General features: G+C 41.7%; 1 protein-coding gene across 2 annotated transcripts; it reads right to left on the bottom strand.

Annotated features, from left to right (window-relative positions):
- Positions 1–296: 296 nt before the first annotated feature.
- LOC137372672 (LIM domain transcription factor LMO4.2) lies at positions 297–12,190 on the bottom strand. 2 transcript variants are annotated; one of them, XM_068036715.1, is made up of 5 exons: positions 11,685–12,190; positions 10,473–10,739; positions 5,644–5,740; positions 4,771–4,926; positions 297–852 (listed from the first exon to the last, which is right to left on the bottom strand). In XM_068036715.1, exons 2-5 carry the CDS (start codon positions 10,709–10,711, stop codon positions 844–846), a joined length of 501 nt encoding a protein of 166 aa, XP_067892816.1. In that variant the 5' UTR covers positions 10,712–10,739; positions 11,685–12,190; the 3' UTR covers positions 297–843. The 2 variants fall into 2 exon arrangements, with proteins under 2 accessions (XP_067892816.1, XP_067892817.1); XM_068036716.1 differs by lacking the exon at positions 11,685–12,190 and adding an exon at positions 10,960–11,120.
- Between the last annotated feature and the right edge of the window lie 6,197 nt (positions 12,191–18,387).

The raw sequence follows: 18,387 nt of genomic DNA, 5'->3' as shown, positions 1-18,387 counted from the left end.
CTGGAAATGGAACTGGAGTTTGTGGTGCTTATTTCAGCCTATTTAAGAACACACAAAACTCATCTTTCCCCATTTCAAGCTTTTTATTATTTAAATACACCATACTAGAGCAAATGTTTTTTTTTGAAAATATCACAAATAAAATTTCCATTCTTAAAGACCAACATTAGATACTAGAAAGCTGGGATGTTTCTGCTGGGGGAGAAGCAACATTTGACAAATCACATACATGCATACATACATGTTATTGTACAGAGAACCACTAAAAGATAGAGAACTACCACAAAATCACTGGATTTTTCTCCCATTACCGCCTCTTTATTAATAATAATAGCAATAAACACATTGTCCTTACAACACTTAGAAATACAAAGAGCCAACACATTTCTTTTGCAAGGATGTTGTAAAGAAAAATAGAATACGGGGGGGGGGGGGGGGGGGGGGGTTGGGGGTGGGGGGTGGGAACCCGAGGCCAGTGCCCTGCTAATTATTAATGTAGGTACAAAGCACATTTCAAAACCTCCAGTAATTAGTTTAATTTGTCATTATTCCAGATGTCCTCCAATGGGCCATTTGTATTTATGTCTCCCCACCCCTTTTCTGAACAGTCTCATTAGCCCGGGTTCACGGAGTCCATAATCTGGTGTCCTCAAGTCACTTTTAATGCAAGAACAGCTTGGTGAGAGCAAACTAGCAAGGGTATATAAGTGTGCAATGTTGTCGTGTACCTGGCGTTGAAACCAGCCAAAAAACATGACTGTCTACTGGAACAAAGTGGGGTCCACCTGCGATGAGCCAGATCAAAAAGATGAAGGCACGCTTTCTGCACTGCTCTAAACCATCTCAGCAAACCTGCGAATGAAAAACAGTGGTAGGTCAGGCCAAGGAGCGGGGAGGTGAATCATAATCAAACCCCTCTCCTCACTCACCCCATTCTACTTGAGAAGAATCTGGATGAAAGGTTACCAGAAATATACACCTCGTCTTTCCTATGTCCTTTCAGATGTTGTGTGCCTTTAGTATTTTCTGCTTTTCATCTCATTGTTTTTTTTTAAAACTTCCATCGGAGTTCTGCTCCTCAAACTAGAATGACTGATTTCACTCAAAACAGTCCTGCAGAGATGAGCTGCATATCGAAGTAAACATCTCCATTACATTAATCCAGCTTTCAACTAGATTTTTGGAGTTGTAGCCAGAGCATAACATCCAGGCTCATAACATTTATTCAGGGCAGCTGTCAGTTTCTGACTAAGCGTATTTAGATTTTACATTACTTAAATCGTTCCATGTGAAATCAGCTGATGTATGCAAAATAAAATGGATGGGTTTGACTTTTTTTTAAATGGATAAAGATATCTACAAAATGGGAGCCTTGCTTTGATTTTCCAAGTAAACAGAAAGGGACAAGATATGGACAGGATTTAAAACACTGCACACCATCACTGAAACCATAGTCTGCAATCGTTTATAATGGGGCAGAGATAAAAGATGCAAATATTGTAACCATATTGCACTATTCAACAAAAACAATTTCTCACCATACAAAGTTTTCTTCTGAGGAATGAAATACTGTAATGGTTAGACAAATACTGTACTGCAAACATTATAGAAATTACCATACAATATAGAAATCAACAGCCAAGGAGTTAACAATTCAATTAATTTTTTTTAAAGTTCTATTTTCTTGACTTCTCACCAGTTTAAACTTTTATCAGTTTAGTGCATTTCTCTTTTTTACCCTTTCATCAAGCCTTTAAAAGCCTGAGGTGCATTAGCAATTTGCAACCCCCCACTCGCAGGCTAATTAAACGAGCTGAGGCATTGAGCTTTAATTCCCCTGAGTTTGACCACAGTGTGAGAAAGGTAATTTGTCTGTCTTGAACAAAGAGATTAGGGAGCAGCCTAGTGCCTATTTAATAAATGAACATCAAATGTCGGCCCCTATCGACAGAGACAACACCAATTATGCTGTTTTAACAGAAATGTTTTGCATTTTATTTTTTTTTAAAAAACAAAAACTTATCAGGCACCATTTCTGTCCTCAGCAGTATTTTGTCTACCAGAACGAGCGATGTCCTGTTCATTAACAAAAAATTGTGTGTGGGGGTAATAAGGTTGGTGGGGGAAGAACTGCTTTAACTGGGGTAACTGCTATTTTTCTTAAACTCCTCATAGCAGACAAGGTTAAAACTGGACATTGGCAGATATGTGCCTTTAAAAGGCAAGGCTGCATTTGGTGCAGAATTGTTGACATTACTCTTCTGTTTAGAAGAAAAAAAACCATCTGTTTAACACTTGTTAAAATTCCAAATGATTAACCCTTCTAGCACTGTGCTGAATCTCATTGACCACTTGCACACTTCCAAACGTCTGCAGAAGAGACTGGGCCATTTGAAAGACTGGAGGCAGTAGAGAGCAGGACCAGGTCAGGACCTAACTGAATCACAAACAGATCCAGGCAAGCGCCACACTGGATCCCAAACTGATCCCAATGCCTCAATCTGCTAAAAGAGTGCTGCTTCTTTCCTGAACCATGGTCCTTGATCAAGCGGCAACTTTCTGCTTACACCCTGTTTCTCTCAGATTCCCATATGTATTTAGATAGGATGCACAGTGAGAAAGAAAAGCACATTCTCCAGTGGATGGAGGAATGTACCCACCTCCATTTGGTGCTGGACTTCACCCCACACAGCCTTTGGCTGCTAACTTTCCTTGCTGAATACAGAACACAAAAATCTTAAAACTCGGCCCATGCTTTTTTGAATAGGCCAAGAATTGGAGATCAGGGTTTCACATATACGCTAAAGCGTTCCATTATAACTCGTGTTTAATTATACAGATACACATATCTACTCAGTAACAGAGGGGGAGGGGCATTTGGAAACATGCCTAAATCTGGAGACAGATTAACTACTGCAGCCACAGTAACTAGTGTGCTGCCCTATTTATATGGACACAATGACCGGCACTCCCACGTCAAAGGTTTACATCACCCACAATCAACGTTAGGTTGGCTTTAAACCATTATATTGCCTCCTTAGCCTGCCTGGAACAGATAGCCAGACCAAAAACTTAACCCAGGATCTCCACACACAACCTCCTCGGAACATATAATCTTGTCTGATAGAAGATATTTTTTGCCTTAATATGGCATCCAAGCCAATTTGCACATGAAATCATAAAAGCCTCAATTTTGTTGCAGTCTTTCCATTCAAGCCACTTATAAAATAGAGATCTGGCCTGAACAAAGAGGTCATGAGACTAAATTAGGAGCTGGCTCATGAGGCAGTGAAGACTGGTTAAAAAGGACACTGGTCAGTCCTACAGACTGGTACAAGGGACACTGTGTGAAGGGTCAGTCACAGTGCCTGAAACAAGAGAAAGGATTGCTGTAGAATGGGTTACATAACGTACCCCGTTACTTGCTTTAAATTAAGACTGCTAACCCCTAAATAAAGAATATTCCCCTCCATAAATGAAAAGCAGTCATTGCGGAAAGAATGAAACATTTGCAATATTTAATAAAGCAGCTGAGTTTAGCCTATGTAGGGAGATAGTCAGATCATGAAAGAAATGCAAATCAGTAAGGAACAACATGAAGCAGCACTTTTAAATTTTGTTAAGTCTGTAATGAGCTCTTCCAACTAGAGCCTAGTGTTGGGAGTCAAAACACAGGAGAGACTAAATCAACTAAGTAAGAATCATTCCCACCAGCACCAACTCCCACTTCACCCCAACCCCTCTACTATCAGTTCTTATTTCTGGTTAAACTGTTCAAGGGGAATCTTCATTCTCAAGGTCATTGGGGCTTTTAGAACATAAATAGTTGGGGTGTTTTCTGTAAATGGAGTAAGTAGGGAGCAATAAGGTGTTAAAAGCTTGGAAGCATTTACACCAAATTTACTGTGTCAGGTTCAAACACGCCAAGTAGACTCACCCACTAGCAGGCTGAAATGGTTTGAGTTTATCTTTCCCAATAAAACTGATTTTTATTTATTTATAGTTTGGAGGAGAGTGTATATAGAAGCCAGTGCCAACCCAGACACAGTCCTTTTATCAAAAACCCGGCTACAACAAAAAAACAACAGAAGACAAGCTGGTACACATAGGATAACCTTGCTGAAGTATCCCAGAACATCATGTCAATATTACAGAAAGGTCGGATCACACAGAACATAAACCAACTTGGATGCCCCCACTTCTGCCGCTTCTACAACCTGGTTGTTATAGTCAAAGTAGTAAATTGCATTTTATTTAGTACTTTTTAATGTTAAGTATGACTATTAATCCTCAACATTTAATGGTAGAATGCATATTTAAAATACACAGTGAGTTACTCAACACATGGCTATAAAAGAAATTCAAAGCAGTGTGATAGCAGCTCCCTCAACGGGGCAGTACAGTGGCGCAGTGGTTAGCACCGCAGCCTCACAGCTCCAGGGACCCGGGTTCAATTCCGGGTACTGCCTGTGAGGAGTTTGCAAGTTCTCCCTGTGACCGCGTGGGTTTTTGCCGGGTGCTCCGGTTTCCTCCCACCGCCAAAGACTTGTAGGTGATAGGTAAATTGGCCATTGTAAATTGCCCCTAGTGTAGGTAGGTGGTCAGGAATATGGGATTACAGTAGGGTTAGTATAAGTGGATGGTTCTTGGTCGGCACAGACTCGGTGGGCCGAAGGGCCTATTTCAGTGCTGTATCCCTAAATAAAAAATAAAAGTACAGAGTACAAAATGGGGAGAAGGGGGACCAGGCTGGAAAGGACCCATGCTTACCTTCTGGTCGGATAGTAGAGGATTGCTCTGAAGTGGATTCAAATGTCCATTGATAAGGGACGTGGGTCTGTCATGTTCACAGAATAAACTGCCATTGATATAATGAAACCTGTCTCCAGGGACAAGACGATTCCGGCAAGTGGCACAGGTAAAGCACTGTGGGAAGAAGGGGAAATTTTTTTTTTTTAAAAAGTGTCATTTTCATTTACCATACACAAGCTTTAAAGTAAACATGTCCTTCTTAAGCACTGCATGCAAATCTGGGGCTAGGGCTCTTTTCTCTGAAAATGAGAAGCCTGAGGAGTTACCTAATAAAAGGTCTTTAAAATTATGATGGAGTTTGAAAGGGTACACAGAGAAGACATTTCCAATTATGGGCAGTCCAAAACTAGGGGCCATAATTAAATGACAGTCGGTAATAAATCCAATAATTCCAATCAGGAAAAACATCTTTACTCAAGAGTGTGACCAGGAGGTGAAATTTGCTACCATGAGGAATAGTTGAGGCAAACAACTGAAGGAAACTAAAAAGAGAGAAAGGAATAGAACATTATGCTGATAGGGCAAGATAAATTAAGATAAAGTACAGTGGGAGGACGCTCAAGTGGAGCATAAATACTGGCAGACCAGATGGGCCGAATGGCCTGTACGTGGGCTGTAAATAATTTGACAAATCACACCCTCATGTTACATTGGTTAACTTCAAACCACCAACATACTGTAAAGCTGCTTGTTCAATGCATAAGGGGGGAAATGGTAATTTTCTATTAGTAAAGATTATAGTAATAGTGTTGTGCACTGACACAGGGATAGGACAGTTGCCCTGATAATTACAATTTATAAATTCCTCTAATGACTGATGGCTGCAGTTACCTTGAGGTGATAGACGTTGCCTTGTGCCCTCATGACCAACTCACTGGCTGGGATAGATTGTCCACATGCACTGCATGCCCCACTGTTCCCAAACAATCTAAAGACAAAAGCATTACAAGAGTTACACTTTATACTCATTACCCAGTGGTTGCTGGGAAATTTTCAACAGTTACTGATTTACAAAGTAGGAGTTCACTGGGAAAAAGCAGAGGAGAGATATTCCTGTGGGTCTCAATACTTTGTATAAATGACTCTAGGTATTGAATTGTACATTTTATAAAGACATTACAATTCCTTTATTTGTTTAACCACCCTTCATCCCTTGTAAAAAAAAACTACTTGCGCCGTTTTAAAAATCTGGTTGCTCACATTGGAGCCAGAATGAGTTAACAAGTGGCACCGTCACTTTCAGCCCAACGACATTGAAACAAGCGAAATGGGTCGGCGGCGGGAGCTGTAAGTGGCCTATGTAATGAACAGTGAAATTTCCAACCGAAGGAGCCGTTACCAGTTTAAAAAAAGTACGAAGGCGGAAAACTTTGGAAAGGCATGTGTAGTAACACTGCTCTAGGGAAGAGTAACCCTAGCGAAGAGTCTTGTAAAACAGACGCAGGGTATAATCCAACCCCCTGCCTGGGGCAACATTGAGATATAAGAAATATTACCCTGATATTAATCAGTCTCGTAGGCAAACTAAAAGTTAACATTTCTGTAAAAGGCTTACTACAGGAGATAGTCTGGTTTGTTCTGAAATTGTTCCCTCTTGCAAGTCCGGGAGACAACAGTGCTTTCCCAAGTTATCTCCCGTGACGCAAACGCCAACAGTTGTCCAACATAAGCTCATCTGTTCCCGTCGATATATAATGAACAAGGGTTAACTTTCTCAGGCAGAATGTCAAGTCTAGATTTCGCTGTGATCATCTCTCTCTCTCTCTTATCCCAGACACTTTTGCTCAATAATGAAATGGATGTTCAGACTCCCTCATCTCCTGAAGGGGGAAGTCTCGCCCAACTCAGGGTGGCTTCATCAGGGTCTATTCGACGTTCCTAACAACGGGAATGAAATTTCGATTTGACCAGAAAAGTAATTTACTGGGATCTGTAGCCATTTGTCATCACCCTTGCTCTGTGCAACATTGGGATGTAGAGAAACAAGACCAAGGCATCTGGTGGGCGAGGTCAGAGCAACACAAATAAATAAATGATAATTCTCCCATTACACTCCCTCCCTCCTCCCTTTTTTGCCAGATGTATTGTTTGAAAGCGCCATTCATTCAGAATAATTGGTGCACTCTCAGCTTTAGAGCTCGCAAGAGGCACCTTGTCATGTCGAATGTACTAATTTGCTGTCGCCACTTTATTGAAAATAGCCTGTAAGTTGTTATTAAAACTATCGACAGGAGGCCAGACTCTGCAGTAAAGCTGCCCGCTTAAGATGGCCTTTAATAGGGAGCCCGAGAAACAAATTTTACACCGGCATCGATTGCAGGAGTTCAATCAAAACTCCATCTCAAAACTAATTAGTTTAGATACACGCCACATCGACACGTTAGTTGCTGAATTATAATTGCTTATGTACGCCGAGGCTTCAAAGAGAAAGCCTCACTATTAACTCCTCAAAATAACCAAATGCTTGAACAACCAAGGTAGTTGGCGGTAGAAAATTATTCCTGAGAAAACCCTGGCAGGAATAAACAGCAAGGTCACCAGGTACAGTTTGTACTGTGACCCAGCAAACCACTAATTTACTGAAATCAACCCATGGGAATGGATGCCAGAGTATTTTTAAAAAGGTGGAACCAGGAGCTGTGTGTTTTCTGTTATCTGCCTGCAGATTTATATAAAGAGACACGTTGTATTTGATGTCGCGGGTTACAGTATGGTATATCTTTAAAGAATATTTAAAAGTCTCAACCCCCGTTCCGATGATTTTGTAAATGGAGAAAGAGTTGTCTGTGCCCTTGAAAATGATTTTACAAAAGAAATTTCATTAAATTCCGTTAAAAGGCCCAAGCATTTAAAATGGGGGAGAACTGATCGAGGGAGAGATTTGGAATCAGCCCTAACTAATCAAGAATTTTATTTTTAGGGAAAAAAAAACCAGAACGTATCGCATTATATTTCCAAAATCCAGAGACTATTTTCGATCCAAAACTGCCCTCTGGATTTAAGAGGAATATTGCTGTGTTGAGGTAATTAGGAGTAAGGCGGCAGATCTGAACAGATGGGAAGCGGGTTAGTTTGTGTAGGCTGTTCATGGCCAAATGTGTAACACTATCCGAAACTTTTCACTTTGGGCGCTGCGTGACTCGAATGTAAATAGCCCGAAACAGGGGATTCCTCAAGTTCATTTACTGCTCTTTGATGGAGCTTCAAGGACCTGAGGTGCTCAATTAAGTCTCTATCAGTCTGACTTGGGACTTTAATGATCCCACTTCTGTTTCAAACTCTTCACAGGGAGAGAGCTACCCCCAGCGCCGACTAATTAGAGGGAGAGGGGAGGGAGGGGGGGGGTTCATTTTTCCCGCAGACTGTGACGACAGAAAATTGGTTTCAATTTTCTTTAGGACTCCGAGTCGAAGAGGTCGTTAATATTTCAACAATTCGGCAACTCGATCAATCACAACATCAAGCCGCAGCCCCAAATGAGATGGAACTCGTCAAGCGTTTGAACAGCAGCGGAATATATTGATACAGAAAGTGGTGCTTTTGCATAATTGCAAAGAGGGCACCAGTGAAGGGGGCGAAGCAAAAAGCTGAGAAAAATAAAGACAGCAAAAAAAAAGACAGCAAAAAAAAAGACATGGGTTTTTTTGGGGGGTGGAGATTGGAACCAGGCAAAATGACGCTTGGTTAATTCAGAGTAACAGATATGCCCCCAAGTGAATTAAAGACCTTGAATTAATTCTGTTATGACAAATCAAGATAAACGTCCCCCTAAATTGCATGCGATTTAATTAATTTTAAAAATACTTGAGTTTTTTCCTCTCTCTCGGCTCGCTAATAGTTCTTGTGCTGTCTACTGTCATCGTGCTCGAGTGGGCAGACTTCAAAGTGATATTAAGTAACGAACTATTAGGTTTAGCTAGCACGTCCAGAATGAGAGGAGAGGGCAACCAGAGAGAGCTTTCATTTAATTTCCCTGCCTGGGAATTAAAGCAGAGCGAGAGTACAAGCGCCACCCGAGCTGGTAATAATCCCACTCTCAAAAGCCAATTTTCTTAATTAAATGTTTTGTTTGTTAGCTCTTGGCTGGCGGTTCTATTCATTTTGGACACGACAGTCTCTTCTGCTGACCAGCTCTCAAAGCGAGTCTCTAATATCTCAATAGATTTTTTAAAAATTAAAAACGGAGAGGGACGGTGAAGGTTGGGGCTTTGGTTAAAGCTTTGTTAAAGCTTTTAATTGTGCCGACTCACATTCAGCTCGCTTATCTGGGAGATCTGAAGCTTCAGGGTCGAGCTGGCTTTTTCTCTCCCACGAACCCATTGCTTATTAGAAGCTCCCACCCCCACCCAAAAAGGTGTAAATCCTGACTCACTCTTAATTAGTCCGGGATCTATTAAAAGAATCGCTGCGGGCACATTATTTGTGCAACAAAAACTATACGTCTGTATATGTAATATACAAATCACACCAATTATTCCCCCATCGAGCTTTTTCTTGGCTGAGATTTGGTGTCTGACAAGCACATTGCTACTAAAATTCACAGCAGCCAAATAAAGTTAAGTTTAACGTCATCTGTCCTGGATTTTCAAGGACTTCTAATACAACTCAGTGAAAACTTGTTCAACAATAATAAGAAAAAAAAACTTAACCTCTATCTCTCTTTCCCCACCCCACCCCACCCCACCCCACCCCAAAAAAAAACACTTAGAGAAATGAAATGTTTAATCCCTTAAAAAGTTTTGACATGTGATTCCTCTGTAGTCCCTTCCATTTAGATGATTGGAGGGAGAGTCACGTGGCAGGAAGGAGGTTACACTGTTTATAATATCCAAACTCACTCACTCCCAGCATTTTCTATTCAATTAGGGGTTTTTTTTCCCGATGAGGCAAACGCTCACGAAAAGTCAACAACTTGTCTAGGATCTCCCCCTCCCCGATACTCCTCCACATCTAACAGATGCATATTTTAAATTAAAAATGCAGCACCTTCCTTATGGGATTCTTAACCCCATTTAATTTCCTTGACCTCCTCGGTCGAGTTAGACTAAATGGAGACGAGTTGTGCATCATTCTAACGTAGGGTCACGGGACTTGTTTACACTTGCAAAGTCACACCTCAAAGCAAACCGATTTCTTTGCACGATTGTGAATCTCCCAATTCAAAGCAAATTATTTGCTCCAATATTTCAAAGATGCAAATTCAAATGTCCCATTTGAAATGAAACAATTGGGAGCCCCGACTGTGCTACTGTTCACCTTCCTTATATCTGCAATCAATCCCTATTCCGGGGGAAAAGACAACACAGGAGATTGATTGAGTCGTTTTAATGAGATTCTACATTGCTGTTGGCAGAATATTAAAACGCACCTTTTATTTCAAAAGTAGATATAAATTTAGAAAAAATACAACTGTACCTGGAGGAGACCCCAGCATATATCTCTTAACAGATCTTAGGTTTTTTTTTTAAAGAGCTATGTATCCTTCAAATCAAATATATATTATTTGGAGGGGGGTTCCCTTACCCAGATTCGAAGGATTGTCAGTATTAACAATTCAGTATACCTGTGGAGATGTGTCCCCCAAAACCCCACAAGCTACCCGAACACTCTGGAGCTGTTTGAAGTTGGAAGCAATTGAAGGAGGAGAGGGGTTTATTTACCTGATATAGTCGTTCCTGCACAGGATCATGCCGCTCTTGGTGTAACAGGAGGTGCCAATCTCCCCGAGTTGAGCCTGGCAGCAGGAGCACTTGAGGCAGCGGCTATGCCAATAGCTGTCCATGGCGTACAGGAGGAAGCGGTCGGCGATCTTCCCCCCGCAGCCGGCGCACATTTTCCAAGCCAAGCCCGCGCGGTTCACGCCGGCTGTGGACGTCTGTGAGTTCCCGTTGTTCACCATTTTTTTTTTTGTTTACACTCCCTTGATTCTACATTGGGGTGGGTGGAAAGAAAACACAAAACAAAAGGACGGGGGAGGGGGGGGGGAGGTAAAAAAAAAGAGGTTGGAAATTAAAAGGCACAAGATACACGATTCGATTTGGTGGCTTGTTATTTTTCTGTTGAACGGGAGGGAGGAAAAGGAAATCAGATCAGGCCCAGTTTGAGCTTAAGCCAAAAAAAAAAACCCAATTAAAGATCCGTGTTAACCTGTTACGCAAAGCCCGTGTTTAGTCTGGTCTAATCTGTCCTTGATCAGTAATGTAAACGCTGCGGTGGCTCGTTCGGTGTCATTTCAAGATGAATGCGGCTCTCGGTGAAGGCAGAGGGAGAGGGAGAAGAAGGGGGAGGCGGTTAGCTGCCCTGCACATGTGCCTGATGTTCAATCGTTTCAGCGTTCCCATTTTTTTTAAAAAGAAAAAAAAACACGCCAACGCCAGACTTCATGTAGAACCGCACAGGAGAGAGGGAAAAACCGAAGACCCAAAATATTTCAGGACCCCCCCCCCCCCCCTTTAGTGCTACTCTTCAAATTCCCAAGCTGTTAATTTTGTGTGTGTTTTTTTTAAAAATGCATCAAAAGCGACATCGACAGCCAAAGAAATAAGTAATTCCTCCCCCCTCGGGGATACTCGAGGTCTGGGCCCGCATCAAGTTTCATTCAGAAGTCGAGAGAGGGAGAGGGGGCGCTTTAAAAAAAAAAATAGCGTTTAACAGCGTTTAAAAGAGATTAATTACAGGAGCAGCGATTGTGAGGCTCGGCCGGGACTCGGAGAGACAGAAAGCCAGTACTAGACAGACAAACCAGCCGTACAGGGGGAATCCAGCAAAACAAGCCAACCTGCAGCAAAAATCCCCCCTCCTTTCCCCATTGCAATTAGGATTATATCTTTATTAACAATCGAATTTGGAAACACACGAGCCTGTAATCTTACCTCCTGTTGGCTTGCTCGGTATTTTCTGTGTGTATGTGTGGAGTGTTTTTAAAACGGCTGCTGATCAGATTTTTGCGATGATCTTGAGACACGCGTCTGGAATTCGGTTGCAACCGAAAGAATCCAATCACAGGCTCCTTAACAGCTTTAGTCAGCGCCGAGCTTTCTGTAGGTCGGCCTTATTTTCAAAGGTTATTTTAATCGGTCGCTTGCTGTAAATAGCACTTAAAGCTCTTTATGTGCTCTCTCGTTCACTGACGACGCGAAAGGTAAACGTCGAAGTTCCGCCTTTGATATGTCCGGCCCTAACTTCTGTACAGGCGGATGGGCTGCTTACAGCAGACGCCTCTCTCTCTCTCGGGTTAAGTCTCCGGGAATCGGTCGGGAGGAAGAAGCAACGGGAGCCAAGCTGAAGCTGGAAAAGGTGTTTTTTTTGTTTTTGGAGAGGGAGGGAGCCGAGTCTCTCTCTCTTTCACGCACACACAGCGTTTCCACGCTGCCGAGTCCTATCCTGCTGCACCTACATGTGTTGGTGACAGCAGCGAATCGAGTAACACACCTCCCTGGAGCTGCACGTCAGCCCGTAAAGCAGCCAACCACTCGCGTCCAATTCAGGCGGAATAACAGAAGCATCCAATCGCTGCAATCCATGACAGACAGAGCAGCAAACAACGATCACACTCCTTCTGTGTGACTGTACAGCAGGGAGCTGCCAATTGCCCCTTTTTGGGAAACGCAAATGGCATGTGTAAACACACACATATTCAATATCTGACTTTCAGATATATATCTCCAGAATATCGACTTCTCCCCTCACTGCATCTTTATTTTACGTGTGATGGGTTTTATTCGTCTGACACGGAATGGCATTTCATCACAAGCTTTCAGGGTCAAATAGATTCTATAATTTGGTGAGAACTGGATGTTAAGACGTTGTTGAATACAGAGAGAGAGAGCAAACACACACGTGTCCTGTTTGAGGACGAACCAAGTTAAGCGTAAATTTAGCGAACGAAAAGCCGGGTACTAAATGAGTGAAGGAACCGGGCGCTATTGGAACGGAATCGCTCATTCACTACAATTTCTGGGTTAACTTGGAAAAGTGATTAAGCTAAAAGGAAAATGAAGTTGAACTATTTATGAACACTTGAGCGACGCCACTTGGCGCAACATTTACAGTTGACCAGTTGATTGTTGCAGTAGTTTTGTTAACCTGTAGTTAGATTGGGAATGGGCCATGAAACATGATATAAGGTCACTGACCTGAAACGTTAACTCTGTTTCTCCACAGATGCTGCCAGACCTGCTGAGTATATCCAGCACTTTCTGTTTTTGTTTCAGATTTCCAGCATCCGCAGTATTTTGCTTTTGCAAGCAAAAACAATCATATTGCTTTGTATGAAACTGGCTTACTATTAAACAGAAGAGGCCCCACTAAACAGTTATTCCTTGAACTTGGAACAAGGAGAACAAATATATTGTATTTGAGAGATCAGATCTTTTTTTTTTGCTATCAGTTCTTTAACTTCCCTTTCCGAAGGTTAGGGTTCAGTTTTCTGGTTCATCTTTGCTGAAGTCACACTTCGTTCGAGAACGGTTTGTGCGCCACGTTTTTATTTTCCTTCCTCGCTCATTGTTTCCCCGGCTGTTGCTTGGAGCTGAAACTGTCTGGAACTCCTCCAGTTGCTGAATTGTTTATGGTATTGGCAGCTGAGGAGAAAAGATCCAGGTTCCGTGTCCATTCTGAGCTGAATTAGGATGATTAAAAGGGTCAGCATAATTCCATTGGGTAAGAGGAGGGAAAATCAGACTGCGCTTCGCTCCTGATCAAATGAACTCTAAAAGAGCGGGCACCTGTGGCTGTTGGACGAAGTTAGGACTGGATTCAGCTCTGATACTCCATGTATCAGATAGACCAGGGCTTGAGTGCAGTGCACTGACTGTCTCATGACAATGGACTAAAGCCAGTCAGTCTCTGTAACTGAACCCCAACCTTCGGAAAGGAAGAGTTAAAGAACTGATAGACAAAAAAAAAGGATCTGATCTCTCAAATACAAGATATTTGTTTTCCTTGTTCCAAGTTCATGTTGATGTAAATAAGACTGATCTTTTACTCTGCTAATTGCCAAGAATCACAGTTGGGATATGGACGTAATCGGTTGGAGATTCTACATCATGATGAAGAGCAGAGCTGAAGTAGGGGAGACAATGTGGTGGTAATGATACCTTGTCTGCCATCTTTTCAGCTTCCCAGTCTGTCCTCAGCCCCTTCAAAATATTCCAACAGACGACTTCATGTATTTGTTATCGTGGAGTTCAAATAAGGGAGCAGAATAAATTGTAGCAGAACAGCATGCCCCCACCCACACTTGGTATTTGCACAAGTACATTTTATTCAGTTTTGTCCACATGATTCTGCTAATTTGAAGCGTGCTAACATGGCTTTCCCCATGGCTTGGTGGCTAAAAGCACCACCTGGTGGCTGACTAAGCGATACAGATCATTAGATCTTTTAAATTTGATTCTCGATCTGTGCTGATTTACCTGACCTCAGTCAATTGTGGGTACTGGAATTAGTCCAAGCAGGGGAACCATCACAGAGTAATCATGCTTGTTATCTTGGACAATCTGATGGTGGGTTGTCGGGTGAGAACAGAATCTGGCTGGGCTGTGATGCCCTGCACATAGTAGTCTGCTAATTTTCACTTTCTAGACTTGCATGTGAAGAGTGGCCAATTGCACAAAGACCTACTAAGACTAATGGAAACATTCTGCAGAAACTTTACCGCTTCGAGGAGAGAGGGAAAAGTGCCCTTAAACACCAGGTAAGTACCACTGAAATTGAAGATTGGAAAGGACACAGGTAATCTGTGACTGCCGTGTTGTTTAACTAATGCAGACCAATGAATGGAGCCCTGTAATGTCAATGATGAAATTCTATCCTTAACATCTTGTGAATAGTGCACACTTCCTCCAATGTCACACTTTTCGTCATATCAATCTTCTGATGAACCGTGAGAAACGGCATAGGGGCTTTACCGGGTTTTAGAATGAAGAGAACTACAACGGGTTAAACAGTGCACTATAATCCAGATATTACTGGTTTGCTTCAATTCTTAATACCTATATTACAATGTTATAACCGGATAGTAACCTCAGAACAATTCCCTTCTATCCACTGCTCCCTTGTTGTGCTCACTGTTTCCTTTCTCGTATTATGTGTTACTTCATTCCAACAGTAACGTTCTATTACCAATTTTGATATTTATATTTAAAAGTTTCTATTGATTGTACATATAGATCTATGTGTGTGCTGTGTTCATTTAACTATTGCCCTCGAGTACATGGCTTTGTGCGAAGCTGTTCCCAATTCTCCACTAGTTGGCAATTTAAGTCAAACAGGCCCAAAGCTGATTGGTCTGGGAAATGGCACTCCGGTTCAATAGGGCGTCCTCTACGGTTGGGACTGAAACACATTGTTACGGGCAGATTAATAGAAACTTTAATTTGTATTTAGCTGTGTTTTACATTGATAGTCCATGTATGAAACGGAATAGTGGTCTATTCCTCAGCATCCCTCCCTGGAGGGATTTTTTTTAAGAATGACAGTCTGTCGGAGTGCTGCCTCTGGCCTTCAGCCAGAAATTTACAAACAGGTGATATAAAGTTCCAAGCGGTCTCAGGAATTTTACCTATTTAGGTCACCTCCCTTCCCGCCCAGGTGCGTCCTTAAAGGGACAGGCCGGGTGGACCACAGCTCCATCTCAGCAGCTGAGCATCACAACCATGATCCGGACTGCCCATAAACATTGGCATGGGCTATCCATTAATTCTTCTTCATAATTGTCCCCTGCAAGCATGCAGTATAACCAAATTCGTCCCAAACAAATTACTTTTGAACATTCAAGATACGGAGTTGCCAAGTTTTGGTGAAAACGGGCATTGCTCTCAACGGATTTCTTTCCATATTATATCCGGTCCTAAATGTGCAATCTTTTTGAACCTGCAAAACGAACCCCTTTTAATGCAAGCGAATTTACACAGCAACCTAAACGGATTATTTAACATTTTCCTACTTCCCCTTTAATGATCTGGTTAGTAACAAAAGTCTGACATCAACACGCGGAAGAAAAGCAATGCAGGACATTAAGAACGGCTCTTATTGCGGATAATTATTTGTCAACACTCAGCCCTGATTTCACTGGAAGGAATTAGTGGCTCCAGTCCAGAGATCAGAGTGCTGCAAAACCTCAGGCCCAGCTCAGAACATCGCTTGCCTTGTTCAAGGGCAGGTAACCAGCTTCAGGTGTGCGTTGGCTGAGTGATGCCCTCAAACAATAGTTAAATAACCGCTGCAAGCTGAGGTGCTGACTTTAGCCAATGCGGCGAAATTATAAATTGTACTGTCAGGGAAACTCGGACTCGAGCTTTTTTTTTTGATGTAAATATTAAGGCCTGCATTGGAGAAACCTGCATAAACAATGACTTTAACAATTTTATTACATAAATCTTGATAACATGTATCCTTTTGTAATCTTTCATGAATGATTGATTCTTATCTTCGTCAATTCAAACTCTGCAGGTTTGCATTTAGTTAAATAATGCACTGATGTCTACCAGTATGTGACAGCAATCCATGAATGAAATATGGCAAGCATACTTGTTAAAAAAAAATTACAAAGTAGCATAGTTTAAAAAATCACGAACGGTATAAGCATATGGTGGGAGTTCTCGATCAAAGTGCATTATTTAATAATGTAATTTATTTTTTAAAAAGTGAATAAATACCAAGCTCACAACTGAATCAGCCGCGCTGTTTACAGCGACTGTTGACGATGGTAAGTTTGGACGTGTGCGAACATAGACAGATACGATTCTGTTTAAATCTGATGGATGTGTATCTGATGTGGGTTTTCAATGGGTTTATGTCTGCAGGTAATATCAAAGGGGGTTAGACGTGTTCCCAAGGGAGTGGACAATGCGTTCCCACCCCAACGTCATCTGAAAGTGCCATTGTTTTAACCTAATTAATCATTTCTTCAAACGCACGCTGTCAAATGCGCCTCGATGTTCATTAGATTATGGGGCAAGGATAAAGGAAGGTTCTGATTAAGATCTGACTATGACACGTCTAATGTGCATACAGTTTAATTTAGTCCCCGAACTGCTGCTGTGAAGTCGAGAGAATTACAGTGGAGAATAATGGTCAACAACATCTTGTTACAATACAGCTAACTATGTCACCGATACTTAACGCTATTTGCCAAGATGAAGGCATGTTGGCAGTTATCAAAACAACAGAGTCCAGTTTAATACTTCACAGCAGAGTATATACTGCTTATTACTTGCTTAAAGTATCTCCATTTATTATGTAAAATGCTGCGAATTCCGAAAATAATCTAAAACTCGCCACACATTTGAGTTAATTTGCTTTTGTCTCTCAATCTCTGTTTTCAGCGCCCTTGACTCATAATTCACCCCACCACCAAGCATTTCATTTTAACGATGGATGGCCATTCTCCTGTGATCGTGGGGCTATTTGTGAAGTTGAGGGTTGTCCTGTATTTGAAAATGACCCAAGGCAGTGTTTTGTTTGTGCAGAATCGCGTTATAACATGTAGAGAGAAAAAAGAAATGAAACCGGTAATATCTTGAGACATACAAAATAACATTCTAGTATATTAGAATAAACACGTTTGTTTTTGCACGGATTGCTTCCTCTATATTTGAGGCAGCCACTTGCAATATACTCCATGAGTAGATCCAACCCTCGAACTCGGGGGTGGCGCCTAATCAAGACCATTAATTAACTACACTTTTGGAGTAGGAGTAAGAAATTTTGAGATAATTCCCTAATGAAAGGAACACTTAATCACCTATAGGCTCTTAGACAGCACGGAGGCCACAGTAATGAACTCGCACAGCACAGTCACACTGAAAAATGCTTCACGAATTTGGAAGCGTCCCAAAAAGATATAATTTATATAAAACATATGCTCGAGAGTGCGCTAATAAGCTCAGACACAACCTGGGGGTGGGGAATTGATATCCTTCTTGTGGCTAATCTGAACCCCCTCAATTGTGTTATATTACACACTGCAACACCCTAAGAGGCATCTGTTTTTGTGCTCGCAGTATGTAATCTACACTAGGTCCATCCTGTAGATTTGGCAAACATTTCTTTAAAGGATAAGCTAACCTGTCACTAAATTCAGCACCGTCTCTCCTCCCCTACTTTATTGATGTCTACTTTTTATTTTTAACTTCCAGCCATTGTTTTTGTTTTTCAAAATGTGCATGTAAGTCAGGGGAACTGTCGTTTTTCAACGGACGACGAAACTCAAGTTCCAACTGGAAATCGGCTGCAATCGGGGAAATGATGTTACTTGTTAAGGTTGCCTCTGGTCTGCTAGCACAGGAGTGTAAAACCCTGCCTGTAACTCGCTGTAGGACCAGAGCACCTCCTGCTGGCTGCTCGCTTCTATTTCCGCCGATTCTCTGGTTTGACTTTTAACTGTTCACTATACATTGGGCTCTCTTTAAACCCAGTTAAATGTTTGGGTATTAACTAAAATTGCAATGGAATAAAATGTATTTATTTTGCAAATGGGTAAATAAATTTGAATAATAAATGTAAGCTATAAATAATGTCCTAAGGAGGTGAAGGCATTAGAGAGGGTGCAGAAAAGATTTATGAGAAGGG

This window comes from Heterodontus francisci, chromosome 8 (genome assembly GCF_036365525.1).
Source record: "Heterodontus francisci isolate sHetFra1 chromosome 8, sHetFra1.hap1, whole genome shotgun sequence".
Lineage (NCBI taxonomy): Eukaryota > Metazoa > Chordata > Chondrichthyes > Heterodontiformes > Heterodontidae > Heterodontus > Heterodontus francisci.
This window is presented reverse-complemented; position numbering and strand designations above follow the sequence as displayed.

Bases quoted from the DNA above. Each gene is read 5' to 3' on its own strand.
- LOC137372672 (XM_068036715.1), bottom strand. From the start codon at position 10,711: ATGGTGAACAACGGGAACTCACAGACGTCCACAGCCGGCGTGAACCGC. The intron at 5,741-10,472 runs GTAAATAAACCC...TTTTGTCTTTAG, and splicing joins TGCAGGAACGACTATATCAG to ATTGTTTGGGAACAGTGGGG. The intron at 4,927-5,643 runs GTAACTGCAGCC...TTCTTCCCACAG, and splicing joins GCAACGTCTATCACCTCAAG to TGCTTTACCTGTGCCACTTG.